Source organism: Camellia sinensis, chromosome 14, assembly GCF_055761805.1.
Source record: "Camellia sinensis isolate YWXY chromosome 14, ASM5576180v1, whole genome shotgun sequence".
NCBI classification, from domain to species: domain Eukaryota; kingdom Viridiplantae; phylum Streptophyta; class Magnoliopsida; order Ericales; family Theaceae; genus Camellia; species Camellia sinensis.
In genome coordinates this window covers 16,652,820-16,672,404 of record NC_138974.1, presented here as the reverse complement: position 1 = coordinate 16,672,404, position 19,585 = coordinate 16,652,820, and the positions used below count along the sequence as shown (strand labels likewise).

At 32.1% G+C, this 19,585-nt stretch overlaps 1 protein-coding gene and 1 long non-coding RNA gene across 2 annotated transcripts; one reads left to right on the top strand and one right to left on the bottom strand.

The window, feature by feature from the left end:
* Positions 1-2,486: 2,486 nt before the first annotated feature.
* LOC145807591 (uncharacterized) lies at positions 2,487-2,860 on the top strand. The gene is made up of 2 exons (XR_014350830.1): positions 2,487-2,690; positions 2,770-2,860. It is a non-coding gene; the product is annotated as an uncharacterized LOC145807591 (long non-coding RNA).
* A 6,482-nt stretch (positions 2,861-9,342) lies between these two features.
* Positions 9,343-17,902, bottom strand: LOC114311599 (uncharacterized). Its single transcript, XM_082904645.1, has 6 exons — positions 17,606-17,902; positions 12,803-13,224; positions 12,504-12,626; positions 12,163-12,212; positions 9,566-9,669; positions 9,343-9,423 (listed from the first exon to the last, which is right to left on the bottom strand). The coding sequence occupies exons 1-6, from the start codon at positions 17,900-17,902 to the stop codon at positions 9,343-9,345; spliced, it is 1,077 nt and encodes a 358-aa protein (XP_082760771.1).
* Positions 17,903-19,585: the final 1,683 nt, after the last annotated feature.

Below are 19,585 nucleotides of genomic sequence, written 5' to 3'. Positions count from 1 at the left end.
ACTTCTAGTTATGCAAGTGCGAAAGACATTAATCCAGTAGAAGGTGATGTAGCGTACTATGGATATATGATAGATATTATTGAATTGTATTACTCACATGACCATAGATACATGTTATTCATGTGCAATTGGATTGATAACAATAAGGGACTCAAGCGGGAAGATTTTGGTTTTACACTTGTTAATTTCAATCACTTGTTATATGCGAAGAAACAGGACAGTGATGAGCCATTCATCCTAGCATCTCAAGCACAACAAGTCTTTTATGTTAATGATTGTGTTGATGAAGATTGGAATGTTGTACTCAAGATGAAACCTAGAGACTTGTATGAGGTGTGTGGAGAACAACCAACTATTGATGAAGGACTACATCACAACGAAGTGGAAGGATTTGGTGATCAAGAGTTAGATGTAGCTTCATTCACTTGTGAGGAGGACATGGATTGGGTTAGGCAAGGTATTGATGGAACAACTGTTGATGAAACTATTGGACCTCTTGAAGCATCGACAGAGGCATCATTTGAAGATGACGAAGAAATGATATGATATTGTAATTGGTTGCATATTCACTTTTACATTTGTGTTTTCTGTACGGATATTCATGTTAATAAAATCTTTGCTTTTATACCTTTGTAGTTTTCTTTAAATGGCCATTTTTACCTTTCATGTACTCTTATTCTGTTTTGAATGCAGTTTCTTTATAGATTATCCTGTCCTTACTTTTATGTTTGTAGTTTCTTTATAGATTATCTATGAGTTCTAGCTCCGAGAGTTCTTCTAGTGAGAGTGAGCAATCAAGCTCTAATAGTTCTAGTTCAGATGAGACTCATGCCACACTTAAGATGAGAGTCATACCCGATCCACCGGCATCATGGCATCCACCAGGCAGTCTTCCTACCACATCACGTAGCGGTAGTACATCACATGGCTCAGTTTCAGCTGGTATGTATAACTATATTCAGATTTTACTGAATATTTTATTTTTTTTATTTTATCATATTGATTGGGATTTATTCCTCTATGAATAGTATGATTCTTTCCTTTAATTGATTGCTCATCAGTGGTTCAATTGTGATGTTGTGAAATCTCATGCAGTTTGTGCATATATCTGCTGTATGGATATATTTAATTGTTCTTGTTTTTACCATGTTTGAAGGCATGGGAAGTTTTTAGAAGACTGTGAAGAGAGAGAAAGGAAGGCATCTTAGAAATTGTCTTTCTTGAAAGAGAGGAAAGTATAATTGACAATGAAAAGAACTCCACTCTACTTTCTGTGTTCTCTTATTCATGTTTACTTGACATCCCTGTCTATGCTTTTTAGCCCTCCAAATGCCCCCCAAACACCTACTTACCTGTATCCAACTTCACTCACCCACGTGCATGCATGTGCAGCCAAAAGGCCACCAGATTTTTTCTAATTACATAAATTAGCCAATTTGAAATGCTTGCTATATATATTTAAATCTAAATTGAGGGGCTATAGTAGTGAAAGTTCCTTGTGTTAATCCAATATTTTAAAAATATGTTAAAGTCAATTTACTGGATTAACTTTGTTATATAAAGTAATTTAGGGAAACTAAAATGTGGTTGGAGAATGGGAATGTTTGACACTGAAAATTCATGATAGTGAGATTTCAATTTAGAAGATGCTCTGTAATCTCATGCGGCATCTTATTTTTCACTTAATCACGGACGTCTGTTTTCATGAATTTTGCTTATTGATGATGTTTCCTGTTCACTGGCGTAGATTCTGATACTTCATTAACCTTTCACCTTTATTTAATTATTTTGTTTGGACATATATAATTAGTTTGTTTTCAGATGAGAACTTTCTCGTTAAGATATTTGTGAGCATTTAACACCTTGTCTTTGAGCATAGATGCACTTGAAAAGCTTCATGTTTTGTGATGACATTGAATGTTAGGCTTTTAAAAGTGCGGCTCCCAATAATTTAGAGTGTTTGGACAGATGGTAGACTGGAAATAGTCCTAAACTTGGTCAATTCTGTGATGACATTTTCTTGCTGTTTTGTGATGACATTTTCTTATTGTTGCAGTAGTATATATATATTTATATTAAATCAGTTCTTTGGCCCCGTTTTTGTTTTTTTATAGGTCCTAGCTCAAGTCAAGCCACACAAAAGCAGACAAGGGGTCCCACATATGTGCATGGTCAATGGGGTACTTCAGATGATGGCGTTTTAAAACTTGTTTCTAATGAGTTGAATCAAGTAGTTGAAGGATACACACCCCTTGCTTCACATTTGGGCGTTTTGGCACGAGATGGGAGTCTTGCACTACTCACTTTTACGACTTGGCATTATGTCCCATAGCAAAATAAAGATAACATATGGAGGGAGATAAAGGTAATCCAGATATTTAATATGAAATAAGTTGAAATGCATATTACAATTGGATTCCATATGAAATGCATATTACAAGTGTAGTTAACATTGCATATTACAAGTGTGTATAATTGTAATGCAGGCTCATACGAATGCAGATGATTCCATGAAGAGAACAATAATGACTTCATTTGGGAAGAAATTGAGAGATTGGAAAAGTCGCGTGAAAAATATGGGATACAAACCCTTCAAGAATGATGCAGAAAGGTTGGCTCATCGACCGGATAGAGTACATGAGGATCAGTGGCGGGCCTTGGTCTACTATTGGGGCACTCAGAGTGCATCGGTACAATTTTATTTATGTGAAAAAATGTTTATATATGATAATTTTTGATAATATCTCAAATGAATTTCATATTTAACAGAAATCAAGCAAGAAGAATAGAAAATTTCGGAAGAAGAAGACACTGCATCATAGAACAGGCCGAAAGCCTTTCTCAATAGTTCGAGTGGAGGTATAATTAGACATCACATCTTGGACATATTTTGAAATTTGTTAAGTTTTTAAGTTAAACAACTTATAACTTAGCTAGCTCAACTTATAACTAAACTAAATCAAGTTTAATATGTATAAGATTGAAGATTGAAATTTATTATCTTTAAAATTCATCTTCTCATCTTTGTCTTACATGTTTTGTTTTATCTATCTTTTATTTACAGGAGACAAAAAAAAACAAAAAAACAAAAAACAATGGGGTTCCTGCTAGTCGGCCACAGGTGTGGATGGCCGCATACATGAAAGATGGTACTTCCAATAGTGATTCAGTTAATGAAGTTATGGTATGTGATACTACTTTATTAGACTTTTAATATGATTTATATTGGATGCTAATTATTGAATTCAAAATTGCAGACTCAAATGAATGAGCTAACGAAGCACATGGAGGGGTCTTCTTCGGACCCTGCTGCATTAAATGAACAGATTTTCACACAAGTTATGGGGCTGGAGCGACCTGGTCGTGTTCGGACGTTTGGATTGGGACCATCCCCCACCGATGTTTTTGGAGGTAGATATAGGCAGTCACAAGAGCAGAATCATATCTTCCAAACTCGAGTTCAAGAACAAGTTGAAGAGCAACTTCAACGGTATCAAATGCAGTTAGAGTCGAAGATGAATGACGTAATGGTGAAACAAATTCAAGCTATACGCGCAGATTTTCAGTCACGAATTGAGATTTTGGAATCTCAATTGCAAGCTGCAGGCGTGCCCGTTGCACCAGCTGTTGCACCTTCGAACCCATTACATAGGCAGCAGGTATTTTCATTATTTTTACTAGTTATTAACTTAAGCCTCTTATTGAATGATAGGTTGTTGATTCACTTAGTAGTCATCCCACTGTACGGCCAATGTCACATCAACAACAATCTCATGCATTTTCATCCCAAGAGGTGAGCAATCATGTAATCAAAGTTTTTTTTGACAATACAATATCTTATTAATTAAAAAACTTGTTCTGATTAAATATAGGTTCACCTTTCAAAGAAAGAGAAGAAGAAGAAGAAGAAGAAGAAGAAGAAGAAGAAGAAGAAGAAGAAGAACTAACAAGGTAAAAGTACTAACATCACTAGTTTAAGCTAATAATAATATTCATAAATCAATAGTGTTAAAGACATGTTAGGAAAATGCTTTTTTGAGTTGAGAATGATGTTATTCATAAATCATATACATTGTTTTTAAGTATCAAGTGGCTTTCACAAGTATGGTTTATTCTTCTTCTCCTACACTGTGTTTGGAAAGTGTCTAAGAAAAAGAAACAGTGATGTGAGAATGTCCAACACACATTAGCAAACATGGTACTTATTGCATCTTAGTTTATCTATGTAGTCCTCAATTTTCTAGATAATTATATACTAAATTTTCCTAGGTGGAAAACATACTCAATGCTATAAAGAACTAGATAAATTATGTGGGTACAATTAGTTGAGAAATTAGTAGTAGTTTTAGATTTATGCAAACTATAGGGCAGTACCATAGTATCTGAATGGCTGCTTTAAGATGGCAACTTCTTTGAAAAACTTGTGTGTAAGAAGAATGCTCATATGGGAAGGTTATGTGGGTACAATTAGTTGAACCCAGGTGCTTCAATCTAAAAGCTTGAGACGATTTCTTGATCCCCAACTACATAGTCCCCCAACAATGCCTCTCTTTCTCAGATCTCCAACTCTTCAGCACTAACACTCGCCTTCCAACTCTATTGCCTTCCAACTCCATTCTCATCACCAACAACTCCTGCTCCAACTTCACCAACATAAAGTAATCATGTTACTAGCCAAACATAAAGTTTGGTGGTGTTGAGGGAAAATTTATTGTTGTAATTATAGCCTCTACATCATTGAAGAAAGTGTTTCTTTCTTGGAGGCTTGACTCTGTTGGTGATAGTTCTGAAACACCTTAGGTTTCAAAGTTTTGAGGCCTTGAAATTAAGATTGATTCTTCTTAAGTGTATGCTCTAGTCCTCATGCATCACTCAGGCAAATATCAACAATGTAGATCTTTTTTGCCACTAAGAATTAGGATATTGATTATTGTTATAATTTTCCACAATAGATATCATGTGCACAAAGTATTTCAGTGTAACATGTTGTTTCAGTTTTGAGGTAGACAGATATGCTAAATATTTATGAAGATGAGTGTTACTGAATGACAACTTAATGTTTTCAGCACTTCTGAGTGGCTATCTCCATGGTTTTCTTCACCGCTGCTACATTGTTCACGCTCCTTAAGCTGTCCAGTAATTCTTCATATTCTTTCATACTCGTCCTCTACTTTACAATGGAATGTGTAACTATTAATAATGCTTTTTCTTGACCTTATTTCCGTCTTTTACTAATTCACTGTAATGAGGTTTTTAATTTTCAGTTTTTAGATGCCTTGAAAGAAATTCATATTTTCCTTGATTTGGCTTTCGAATGTTTTCTTGCTAACAAAAACTTTTGGTTAGTTAAATGGATAGGAAAATTAACTTGGAATCTTGGTTGCTGATATAGAAAACTTTATATGTAGTGATGATTTTGTCGAAATGTGGAATTTGTTACCTGGAGCCTGGATAGTTAGAGCTCACAAGTGCAAGTTGTACTTATTTAATTGGAGCCATGTGTCTTCTTAAAAGGTTCTGAAGGATTGATAGTTTTTTTGACAGGAAAAAGCAACAAATGCACACAAGATGGTGATTATGGTTAGAAACTTTTCTTGGTACATATCTGTACATGTACATATATGTGGTGGATGGAAGGGGTTGGGAAACGAAAGAATATGATTTAATTAGGATGGTGAATGTTGAGAAGTTCGTAAGAAACTTGGTGTAAAGGTGTTAGAGATCTTCATCTTCAGAAAAATTGCCTTTCAAAATATGCTATGGGTCTGAGCTTGAGATTCTTGAAGTAAAGTTGGCATGGTGGCTTGCTTCATTTGAAGCTGCATCCTAACCTTTTTAATGTATCATTTTAAACAGACGTGACTATAAATTATGATTTTTTAAACTCTTTCCATCCTTCAGTCATGGATTTGTCTCATGTTTAGACATGGGACATGGGTCCAAGGCAAAATTCACAGAAAATCATCTCATGCTTTTTTTTTTAGTTCAAGATTCACGGAAACCCTCTCTTGAGTTGGTTCACAATCACAGATGATAATTGAAGAAGAATAGTGGTTGGGTTGGGGTTACTCTTGTGTGGATATTAAGGGCAGAGATGACTAGTCTCATAGCATAGCATATATGCTGTTCTTGTTATTGGAAATTCGCTTTATTTTTCTGCTGCTGTTCTTGATTTCCTTTGTTGGGTTCACATATTAAAGAATGGAAATTGTTGTGTCATTGAGAATCTTTCTTTATTTCTTTATTTTTATTTTTTGATCAATCATCTCTTCTGCTATTCAGTCTCTAATTGTTGTAGATTTTGTTTTTTTCTTTTGGTTTTAATTTCAAATTTTTGTATTCTCGTGAAATGGTTTTCCAACCATTCAAGAGGAGATTTTGTGCTTTTTGTCATCAAATTACTCAATTGGTATTTGATATGAAGACCATCACCATCTATTTTTATGTCTTCTCTTATTATATGATGTGTCAATGCTGTATTAGTGCTATTTATTAATAGTGAAACTCATATTGTATTGAGTAGAGAAAATATAAAATTATTGTTAATACTAATGCATTGTTTTTTTTTTTTAATTTTTATTTTGCATGATTTAATAGTTACTCCTTACTTTGTGTTACATGTAGTTGGATGGCAATGACAATTTAGAGCATCTCTAGTTGCAATCTATATCAAGTTCATTTGTATTGGGTGTAAATTCTTCAATTTGTGTTTATTTTGATGAATCTGATTGCAGTTTATGTTTTGATGTAGGCATGTAGACTAGTGATGACTACAGCTTCTATGCTAAAACATGATTTTTGGATATATATATATATATATATATATGTTAGTTTGTGGTTAATGTTAAAACTTAATGTTAAAACATAATTTTTGGATTTTGGATATGTTATTTTGTGGGGTAATGATGATTGGATATTAATTGAATGAGAAACTGAATTAATGCTTCATTTGTTATTTGAATGGGAGTTATTATTTTATATCTTAGTTTTATTACAGGTATTTGAATGGGAGTTGGATATTAATTGAATGAGAAATTGAATTAATGTTTCATTTGTTATTTCAATGGGAGTTATTATTTTATATGTTAGTTATTTTATATTTATTACAGGTATTTGAATGGGAGTTGGATATTAATTGAATAAGAAACTGAATTAATGCTTCATTTGTTATTTGAATGAGAGTTAATATTTTATATGTCAGTATTACTACAGGTATTTTTTTAATTCAATCAAATAAAAATTAGTACAATTTCAAAAAAAAAGAAAAGAGAGGATATGACGGTGTTTCTACAAACGCCTTCTAAACTGTCAATAGTAACGGTCATATTTTTAAAACAGATACCACGGCATTTCAAAAACGTCGCTAAATATCGTTGGTGACGTCAGCGAGTGCATAGTGGGACATTTGGCGACGTTTTTTAAAACGCCTCCTATACTAATATCACAGCGTTTTTAAAACGTCGCAAAGATATAGCGACGGCCGCAGCTTCGGCGTTTGGTACTAAACGCCACAAAAGGAATTAGTGGCGTTTTTGATAGATATAGCGGCGTTTTTTAAACGCCACTAAAAGTCCAATTTCCAGTAGTGCATACTGAAGGGGAAAATTGAAGTGGAATTCAAACGGTTCGTCTATATGAGAATGTCTAACCATACTATAGCATAATAATAACAACAGTTTCATAACATGGATAAGGCAAAGTACAATATATAGATGTCCTGGGTAAGAGTCAAATCTAGGATATCATCAAGAGCCATGATAATATCTGCTCCAATTCTATTCTACAAAAGTTCTAGACAAAAAACACAAACATATGAGATGCTGATGATCCAATTCTATTCCACAAAAAGTTATAGACAAAAAACACAATCAGATGAGATGTTGAAGAGTGAAGCTGAACAGATATAAAATAACAATTAACCCTTAAAATTCTCACACAGTGCTTATGATAATCATTGTTTAATGCAAATCCCACGCATGCCATGATTGATTAAAAATTGCAGCCATTTTGTAAAAACATTGGTGTATGAGAAATTTAATATAAATATAATGAATATAATTATTTTTTAAGGTTCTTAATTCACAAAAAATTGGAAAGCTTATTTTTAATGGCATAAGTCATGACTCATGTATTATAGTCCCCCCAACTGGTAGAGTTACACATTTAAGAAAAAAAGATGAATCAATATAATACAGAAATCTAATCTACAGTCAAATCTGTGAGGTGATACATCAAAGTAGCACGTTAAGGAGGGTTTATCCATCAATCAATGGATTAATAGAGCATCCATCACCCTCCCAGGAAATTAAGAATCTTGGGATGAGATTGCAGATAACTAAGTATTGCTAGCTGACTATTCAATGTGAGGTGTATAAATTTGAACAGGAAGATGTTTCAAGTAATAATAAAAAATGGGTGGTTTAAAAAATAAAAAAGACAATCTAATTTTGGCCAGTTAATCGATGACGTTAGGAGGGGTGAACCAGATACAAACGTAACCTTTGGCATTATTTGCATACAATGGCTACTCTCACACAAACTTGTATTCCCATGATTGCCAGGCCAGGGATTTCACCACTGAACCAAGCAATGCTGAATTAGATTGGAAATTGTAATTTACATAAATGCTTTGAACACTTTAACAACAAATTGAATTTGAGGTGCATAAAAATGATTAGAAACATAAATTGAAATCCACAAAATGTATAAAAGTTCGATAATTGATTATTTAAAAATATTGAGATTTATATAGTTATTCACATAAAAGAATAAGTATAAAACTTTTAAAAAATGAAAAAATAAAAGTATTTTTACAAACCAAAAATTATTAAGTATTGTCAAATAACTCAATTTTATTAAAGACAAGTGTAAAGAATCCCAACAAATAAGGTTTTCAATTTTCTTTAAAAAATTAGTCGTAATAGAATTTCTAAATTAGAAGTAAGAATATTTATTGACTTGGTAAAATACAACCTTTATATATTTTTTTTCTCTGAAAAAATATATAAAAAATAATGAAATATTCTAAATCCACGTCAACAAAGATTATTATTCCAATGTAGAGCACTATGTTTTGGTGTGTTTTGATGGAAACAAAGTAAATTCTTTATTCTACTATTATTTTTAATTTGGTCTCTTAAAAAACATAAACATTTTATTTATTCCATTGGAAACAAACAAATGAAAGTTTTGTTCCTTTGTATGTATATATGGATGCACTTTGTTGATGAAATGAACTTATCTAACCTTGCCAAAGATGTGCCAGGTAACATTCTCAGTGCACAGAGGAGTAGTGAGAGAACCAACATATCTATAATACTTGCATGTATTTCGCCTCAATTTCTAGGTGTCATAGGTCCCTACGGCGATTTCATCTTCATCTGTAAACACCTCCTTACCCAGCTCAGCTAATTCACTTTGGATCTACAACCATGAAACATCACAACACCTATTAACTTATCAAACACTTCTATTCACTAGAATTTCAATATCAAGTTCTTCTACTTACCACAAGGGGTGATAGGTAAACATATGATTAAATGCAATAAATCTATATATACTCTACCTTGGAAATAATAGGATCGGCATCACCAATTTTATAAAGGATGGCTATAACTGTGAATCTTCCATCGCTAGCCTTGTGGACTAGATAAAGCTCTACATCAAAATCTATAATTATGTAAAACAGAAATTAAAGTCAAATTACAAAGATGAAAAATAAAATTTACCAAGTTTTTTAATTGAACAATCTATATATATAAAAAAAAAAAAAACATGAGACAAAAAAAGAACATACGTGACACCATTGATTTTGTGCTCAGAAGGAGAATGCTAGTGCATTTGAAGCAAGGTGTAGTTCTTGCCATTCAAAATCAAGACTCCAGCATTTCCAAATTCCAGCTACATATTGATAATTAATTCTTCATTGAGCAAAAACATATACAACAATGTGTGCCATAGTCAAAGCCACAAAAGTGAATGCTTATAATCCAAAACCATTTTATTATTGTAGTTACTAAACATTCTCTGTTTTTTTAGAGGTGCTGTTATTATGTAAATTACAATTTCCAATATAAAATTTAAAAAAAAAATCACATAAAATAATGTAACAATGACTTATTTAAAATTAAAGCTTATAAATAAATAAATGTTTTAGCTTTAAGTGATCCTAGTCAAATAAGTCACACCATTTTATACAAAATTTTACAGAGCAAGAGAAATAACACTTCCATCTAACTTTAGAAATTATTTTACCATGTCTCACAGTATCACCCCTTGTATGTCTAGCAAACATTGGCCCTGTTTGGTCAAATAGATTAAGTAATGCTTTCAAATCCAAAATAATTTTAAAAAAAAAATTGACAAACTTCTTGAAAAGACAAATGAATATCCAAGTGTACATAGCATTTGAAGGTATGGATATCTAGTCACGAGTGTAATCCATACCTCAAAATGCTAGAAAATCAATCTTATTCTTTCGTGAAATAACTTTCAATTTTAATTTAAGGGCAAATTACACAAATAGTCCCTATAGTTTGGGGCTTGTATCACTTTGGTCCTTGACTTTTCAATTGTGACACATTTGACCCTGAATTTTGAATCTTGTTCCAAATAAGAACAATTGAAAATATCATTAGATTTTTCAAGGGTAAAATTGTCAATTTGATAAAATATAAACTAATTTGACAAAAATAAATGTCAAACAAATCTTTTTTAATTTTTAAAAATTATTTCTACTTACTAAAAATAAAATTATGTAAAACTGACAAAACTTCTAGACATTTATTTTTTTTTACCAAATTAATTTTTATTATGTGTTTGGATGATGATCATGTGAAATTAATTTTAAAAAATTAATCATGTAATTTTTATTAATTTTACATAATTTTATCATTGGTGGTTAAAAATAATTTTAAAAAAATTAAAAATATTTTTTTGACATTTATTTTTGTCAAATTAGTTTATATTTTATCAAATTGACGATTTTACCCTTGAAAATCTAATGATATTTTCAATTGTCCTTATTTGGAACAAGATTCAAAATTCAGGGTCAAATGTGTCACAATTGAAAAGTCAGGGACCAAAGTAACACAAGTCCCAAACTATAGGGAATATTAGTGTAATTAACCCTTAATTTAATTATGATGGTTGTTGGTACCAAAAGTAAAAGGAAGGCCAAAAACATACCTCAACATTGTAGCCATGGTTAACCAACATTGTAGCTTATGATAATCACTGTTTAATCACTGATAATCACTGTCGCAATATTTTCTTTTGATATTAAAGCTCTGTTTGGTTATCAAAACTATTATGCAAAATCGTGAAAAAAAAATAAAAAAATAAAGCAAATAGACAAGATATATGTACTACATCCATGGACATGATGGCATGATGGCCTATCCTTTCATCCACTCTATACTTGCTCTGCAACACACCATGCTACCGTACATTTTTTCACACCTTCCTTAGTCCACCATGTCTTCCTCATTACCAACACTAATTTGTCATTACATTTTATTGTTGTGGTTTCTGAAGCATTTCTAAATCATCCATCAATAAATTGAAACATATTTTCGATTTGACTAGAATTTCGACTTTTAAAACTCATCTAAAACAAATAGAAAGAATATAGAATGACCCAATACACAACTTCACCTATGTATGACCCATGGATGCCCTTACCTTCCATGTCAAGAAAATTTTGAAATTATCAAAATACTCTTAACCTATAATACTTGATTTTTCATATCGAAAGTTAATTATATCCATACTAACTTAAAAATAAGCATAAACAGTGACAACCAATACCAAAATGTGATTAAGAAAAGTTCCAAGTGTGTCCATCTTGAAACCAACCAATTTCCAAACATTCTCGTTGCTTTAATTTTACTATTTATAGATGATCTTACAGTTTGCATCATGAGTAAACTTTACAATTTGTAAAGGAAAGTAAAAGCAAAAAAAAAATAAAATAAAAAAAGGGAAACAGAAGGGTCAACATGAACTATTAACTATGCCATCAATTTTACATGCCTTTTTTTTCCCTTTTTTCTTTTGGTTGTTTCTGAAGGATGTCCTTTTAAAATATTAAAATAGCAAGAAAAGAGATTTCCCTCAAACAGATTAATCAGAAAAAATGCAGATCCAGTATCTATATCATACCTCTTACCCTACGAATCTTCTCAATGAATTGCTCACCAACAATACCCGAACTAGGAACATTGAGACCCCAAATGTTTGTTGCTATCTAAAATCTTCAATCATGAGAAGTTTCAAGAGGAAATGGTTTCATCAAATTATTGAGATGACAAGTAAATTAAGAAATTTCAATACAACCATATTCAAGATAATATGATGTGTGTATTGGAGCATAAAAACAGAACTCAATGTCAGAAGCCTCAAAAAAACACAACCACCCCACAAATTCAACAAAAACAATATTATGGAATTGCAATGCATCAGGGAAACAGAAAAATAGCAGAAACCATGACATGAACACACACCTTATCTTCCCAAATGTAGAAAAAATCGTGTGAGTGACTAGCATTGAAGGCTTAGACGAAACTCTTGGCTCAGCAAACCAGCGTCGTGGAACACCTTTCAACACAATTGTATCAGGCTCCCACCTCTTGAATATCCTACAACCAAACAACACATACACACATCTATTATTACCAATAGTTCTCGTAAAATTATTAAGCATTTAGAAGAAAAAATATTGAGTTAGATTACTGGATCCATTATTGTAGACAGCAAGACCAGTAAGCTTCAAAAATTCAAAACCATGGATAGAATCAAGAGCAAACCTCGATTACCAAACGCATTAAGCTCTTCCCACTCTTTCGTCATTCCAAAATCATCCGATTCCGAAACTGAAGCAGTCAATCTAAACTTAACACCTTCAAGATTCAACTCAATCCCGTCGGTCCTACCAGCAACCGATCTTCCCAAGTCCAGAAACTTCTTCTCGAGGTCCTTAACATCGTCTTCTTCATCTATACCATGAAGAATTTCCAATCTGGAAAACTTGGATAGAAACCCTAGGTCGCGGATGAAGAGAGCGCCGTGAGCGACAGGATCATCTCGCTTGCGCTTCTTGAGGTCCTTGAATCTGCGAACGACGATGTCGTCTTCGGGAACGGTGAGGGAGAAGGAGGATTTGAGGAAGTCGGTGAGGGAGGGCTTGAGTTGCCACTCGTCGAGGGGCTTGGTGGAGTGGTCTGCCTAGTGGATAGTGAGGAGCTGAAGAGGGAGTGTGTTTTTAGAGAGAGAAATGGGAGGAAAACTAATAAAAACACGAAAAAAATGGGGGGAAATTAGTAGCCAATTTTTTTTTTCAATACCTGCTCAATATTTCAAAATTCTCCCTCTAAAATTTGTGACAAAATAATTTTTCCACCAAAAGATCTCAAAATATTAAAAATTATAGGCTATGAAAACATACTCCTCACCAAATGATATCAAAATATTTAGACTCATTGGTGACAAAAATATATTCCTCACTAATAATTTTATAATTTGTGACAAATTTTTTCCTCACCAATCGTCTCAAAATTTTAGCACCATCCGAACAAATTTAGAAGAATTTTTTTTTATGATGAAACTTTTTTTTTTCTCACCTAAAAAGAAGTATTTATTGACGAAAATAAATTTCCTCACCTTTTACTTTTCTTTTTTTTTTTTATTATATGTGAAAAAATTTATAATTTGTCACAAATTAATCTTATTTAGCAACGAAAATTAGGAGGACAAGGGGTGTTAAACAAAGAGAGCTAACTTGTGTTTTGTTTTGAGAGAGAGAAAGAGAGAGAGATAAGAGGAAAACTGATAAAAACAAAAAAGAGGGAAAAATTAGTAGTCTATTTTTTTTCATTACTGCTCAATATGTCAAAATTCTCTCTCCAAAATTAGTGACAAAATAATTCCTCACAAAAAAGACTCAAAATATTAAAAATTTCAATTCTCGATCGACAACTGATGTGATGTTAGATGTTAGATCCTCGTCAACTGATATTCACCAGAGAGAGATGAAATAGATAGAGAGAAAGAGGGGGGTAGGATGTCGACTATAAGAGACCGATCGACAACGATAAGAAAGTGAAAGGGATCGGCGACGAGAAGAGACCCTTGCTGATAGTCCCTTTTTCATCGAAGAGAATAATGGAGAGAGAGAGACTCTCACCGTCGTTGATGAGAGAAAGTGAGGGGGTCGGTGATGAGAAGCTGCTGGATCGAGAGAGCACAAATGAAGGAGAGATGAGAGAATGAAAAGGATGGAGAGAGAGAGAGAGCAAGTGGTCTAATGATCCCAAAAAAAATAATTTTTAAGTAATTATTTTTTTCAAACAATAATCTCAAGTGATTTTTATTTTTTTAATGGTGGAGTGAATTATATATATTTTTAAATTTTAAATTTTTGTTTAGTTAGGTATAATATAAATATTTAATTTTTTTTATGAAATTTTTTTTAAAACTCATAAAACACAAAAAAAAAAAAAAAAAAAAAACGAGTGACGTCGTTTAACAATCGGCGACCAAAGTTTTTTTGTCGCAAAAAAATTTCAATTCCCGCCCTCACATTTCAAATTTCCCTCCAAAACGTTTGGCGACCAAAAGACCAGATTAGTTGTAGAAAAGGTACCTTCGCCGACAAACTTTTTTAGTCGCCAAATGTCAATCAACGGCGACTAAAACATTAGTCGCTAAAAGTACTAATTTGGCAACTAAATTTTTTTGGTTGCTGAAAATAAGTTTTTGGCGACCAAATTTTTGGTCGCCAAAGAAAAAAAATAATATTTTATTTTCCATTTGGCGACTAAATTGTTTTAGTAGCCAAAACTCAATATACGACGACTAAAATATTTTTAGTCGCTAAAAATAAGTTTTTTGGCAACCAAAATTTTGGTCGCCAAAAGATAAAAAATAATTTTTTATTTTCCATTCGGCGACTACATTGTTTTAGTAGCCAAAACTCAATATACGGCGACTAAAATATTTTTAGTCGCTAAAAATAAGTTTTTTGGCGACCAAAATTTTGGTCATCAAAAGATAAAAAATAATTTTTTATTTTCCATTCGGCGACTACATTGTTTTAGTAGCCAAAACTCAATATACGGCGACTAAAATATTTTAGTCGCTAAAAATAAGTTTTTTAGCTACCAAAATTTTGGTCGCCAAAAGATAAAAAATAATTTTTTATTTTCCATTCAGCGACTACATTGTTTTAGTAGCCAAAACTCAATATACGGTGACTGAAATATTTTTTGTCGCTAAAAATAAGTTTTTTTCCACAACCAACTTATTTTTGATCTTTCGCGGCCAACTTATTTTTTGGTCGCCAAAATGTGACCTTCCGCAACCAAATTTGTAATTGGTCACCAAAACCATACCACTTTCTGTGACCAACTCATTTTTGGGTCGCCAAAATATGACCTTCTGCGACCAACTCATGTTTGGTCGCCAAAAATAATGATCATTCGCGACTAATTAATATTTGGTTGCCAAAAGGTAACTTTTAGCTACCAACTTTTATATTGGTCGCGGAAAGTGGTTGCTAAACGTGCAGGTTTTTGTAATGATTGTACAAAACATGGTTGTGTTCTCGATTAAAGGATTTAATTCCAAACCTTTAGACAGATCTCTAAAATGATTGTCACTTCCTAATCACTTCAACATCAATATCCTCAAAATTAATATACATTTTGCACTTATATATGCTCTGTTATGCACACTAAAATATTTCTTGCAATTAATTCAGGATGATATATCCAAAATTAGGCCATATTTGGCAGTTGTTTCCTTCTTCAAGGACTTCAACAAATTGTATTTGTTCAAAATTATGTTCAACACACGAATTCTAAACTAGAAAATTTTAGATATATACCATAAGCTCTAGTTATGGCTATGGATCATGTTAGTGTGTAGTTGCAAAATGTTTTAGTAGTAAAATTTGTGTTGTACTTAATTATTAAACTTTGTGGTAGTTGGTTATGAAATTTTTGTGCTATTTTTGGTTATGAGTTGATTTTAGTTATGAGATTTTGTGGTATTTTAGTTATGAACCGAAGTGGTCTTACTTATGAGCTTTTGTTCTAAATTAATTTGATTTTGTTATTATGACCAAAATTGGTAAATTGTGAACTATTATGGCTCAAATTGTAGGTGCATGTCTAGTAACAGTTGCTAATAAATAACCCAAACAGGTGGACTTGATGACTCCTCAATGCGATTCTAGTAAGGGTCTTGCTTGCTAGCAAGTGTAAAAAATAACAAAATTTTTTTTTTTTTTTAAATTAGGAAAAAATTCACTAAGTTCATAACTTTTTACAATGATTTCAGAACTTTTTCAATGCTATTCTAGTGAGGGTTTTGCTTGCTAGCAACTGTAAAAAAATAAAAAAAACAAATAAAAAAAATTAAGACAAAATTCACTAAGTTCAGAACTTTTTTCATTGATTTCAGAACTTTTTCAGCTATTTCGTCAATTTCAAAATAATTTTTACCTAATTTCTAACATGAAATAATGTCTTCAGGACACTTATTAGCATATATCGTCCAATTAAGAACTAAGATGTTAATAAATACTACAATCAATGAGTGACATAAATGCTTTCATAATGTATTTCTTCAAAAAAAAAAAGTACCAAGAAAGCATCAAGAACTTAGCCATATAACAACACAATTTCATGTTGAAATCAATGCATGATTCATAGCAATCTAATACATACAACGTAGGGGAGAGAGAATTCAACTTCTTGGTGTCCAAAGTAATCTATGCTATGTATAAAAACAAATATAGTTGGTTTACTCTTAGGCCTCCAAATCTTCATTTTTAATTTCTTATAAAATTTAAAATTTTAAAAAAGTATGTGGCACTTATTTTTAAACTAAGTTTCCTACTAACTCCTCTCCCATCAATTCCATTTAAAATAAAACTCTTTTCTTTAATAATTTAATAATAATAATATGCTTTTAGAGTAATAGTTATCCAAACATAAACTTAAGGGGTTTTTTTTTTAAGGTTCCTGGTATTAAAATTTTATAGCATAAAGGACATCTAATATTTTCATAATGTCTAAGGTCCCTCAATTTGATCCAGAGGAATTTTGTCCAGAGAAATTTCATCTAGAGAAATTTTGTCCAGAGATATTCTGGACTTCCAAAGAATTTCTCTGGGTCCAACCTAGAGAAAATTCAAATTTCTCTGGTCCAGAATTTCTCTGGAACTATAAAACTCTGATTTGATCAATTTGTCTTTGGTTCTGCTACTGCTGATTCAATCACAATTTCCTGCACAAACAAATTAATAGTTCTTCTATGAGTTTGTGATAGATTTTCTTTAAACTTAATGCTATGAATTTCTCTGGGTTCAACCCAGAGAAAATTCAAATTTCTCTAGTCCAGAATTTCTCTGGAACTATAAAACTCTGATTTGATCAATTTGTCTTTGGTTCTACTGCTGCTGATTCAATCATAGTTTGAATGAAGATGTTGACAACCCTTCGTTCCTATTCTGTCGATCTCAAGCTAAACCACGTCAACAATTTGAGCCTGAATTCGAGTTTAATGTGACCTTCGCATTCAAGCCATTGAGTGATCTTCACACAGTATTCGAAATTCTTATCCAAGCACCCTGACTCATTGCCGATTCTGAATGGTGACCGTTTATTAGAGTGTTGTTACAGTTGTGTGTCTCTTCGTTTGTGCTCGCTGCCCTTTTCCTACACAGTTTCCCCTGGGAGTCAACATCTGGCACTTCCTCATTGGCCCCGTGGGTCCAATTCTGGGAGTCGCCGCTACCATGAGATCGATTCTTCTCGATATCGTGAGAAACATCATCGTCATTATCTTCATCCCTAGAGGATTCAAAAGGAAGGGTTAGCTCTTCGTTTAGATCGGGCATGGAAGCAACATTTAAGTCGAGCAGCGAGGAGAGAGAGAGAGAGAGAGGGTAAGGGTTTAAAGGTGTAAGATATATCAAATTTCTCTATAGGGACCTTAGACATCATAAAATAATATTGTGGATCTGTTCCATTACTAAAAATGGGAGAAGGACCTTAGACTAATTTTCCCTAAACTTAACATTTGAATTGATAATCCATAAGTCTCCAAATCTCCATTATGATTTTTTTATAGTTTTAAAAAAAAAATGTGTGGCACTTATTTCTAAGCCAGGTTTTCTCCAAAAATTCGAAGTATTTGAATTGAACTCTATAAGCCTTGAAATCGTCATTTCTAATTTCTTATAAAATCTAAAATTTTAAAAAATTATCAGACATTTATTTCTAAGTCAAATTTTCAACTCATCACTCATCTTCCCTCACTTCCATTTATAATAAAAACTATTTTCTCTAATAATTTAATAATAAAAATATACTCTTAGAATAATAGTTATCCAAATATAAACTTATCAACAAGAAAATAAGTTATTGGAAAATTAAAAGTATTTGAATTGAAAATCTATATAGAGATAATCTATATCTATCACGAAAATTCAAAATAAAGATGATTTAAATTTAGATTTGAATATATAAAGATAATTTATATTATCCAATTTCACATCTCTCTCCTTCTATATAAACAGTTACGTTTCAATTGATTATAAATACTTGCAAAATTATTGACGAAACCAAATAGGGTCATTTGTATTCAAGTCTAAAGATTTGGCTACCAACATGAATGTTAAATTATTAATTCTTAATTACTTTTTGAGCTCAGACTCAATGATCTTGGTCTCTTGCGATTAACCCATGTTGCTCTCTCTCTCTCTCTCTCTCTCTCTCTATATATATATATATATATATATTATAAATTTTTATATTATTTTAGGTATGAGTGAAATGCTTCATACATTTGTAATTTTTGTCTAAATTATTATTTTTTTTGCAAGTGACATCATAAATTTATTTTTTTTAATATAATACTCAAGTTTGACGGCTAGAAAGATTTTGAATTTTACAATTTCTTTTTATTGCATCAATGTTAAATATTATGTACCAAAATTGCAACAAAAAAAAATGTGTAAGGAAATTATTTGTGCATCATTTTCATAAAGATTTTCCCACCAAACTAAAAAATTTGTCACGCACCAGATTTATAAAGTCCGGCCCACGTGATTAAACCACCCAACGATGAAGAAAAGACAACAGTAATAATATAGAGAAAGATAACGGCTCTCATGCAGATATATATAGTATAGTCACACAATACATGTGTTTATCCAATTCCATACTTTCTTTATACAACCTCTAAGTGAGATGAATGTTCTCTATATTAAACATGCAATGATGTTATTCATTAAACTGAAATACCCGTAGACTTACATCATATACAAAGGGTGTAACCCTTACAAGAATGACACACGGCCAAATAAAGAAAACAAATGGCCCATGGCCTACAAATAAAGGAACCACCCTACACGGTTCCAAACACAACTTCAATGCCTCAATCCACATCCGTACAAGCCATACACCTGAAAAACATTTTCAGCCATGTAAAGTGAGCATAAAGCCCAGTAGAAAATATTTCAAAAACTAAATATGCTCCACTCGCATAAATGATCATGATGTAATACAGATATACAATA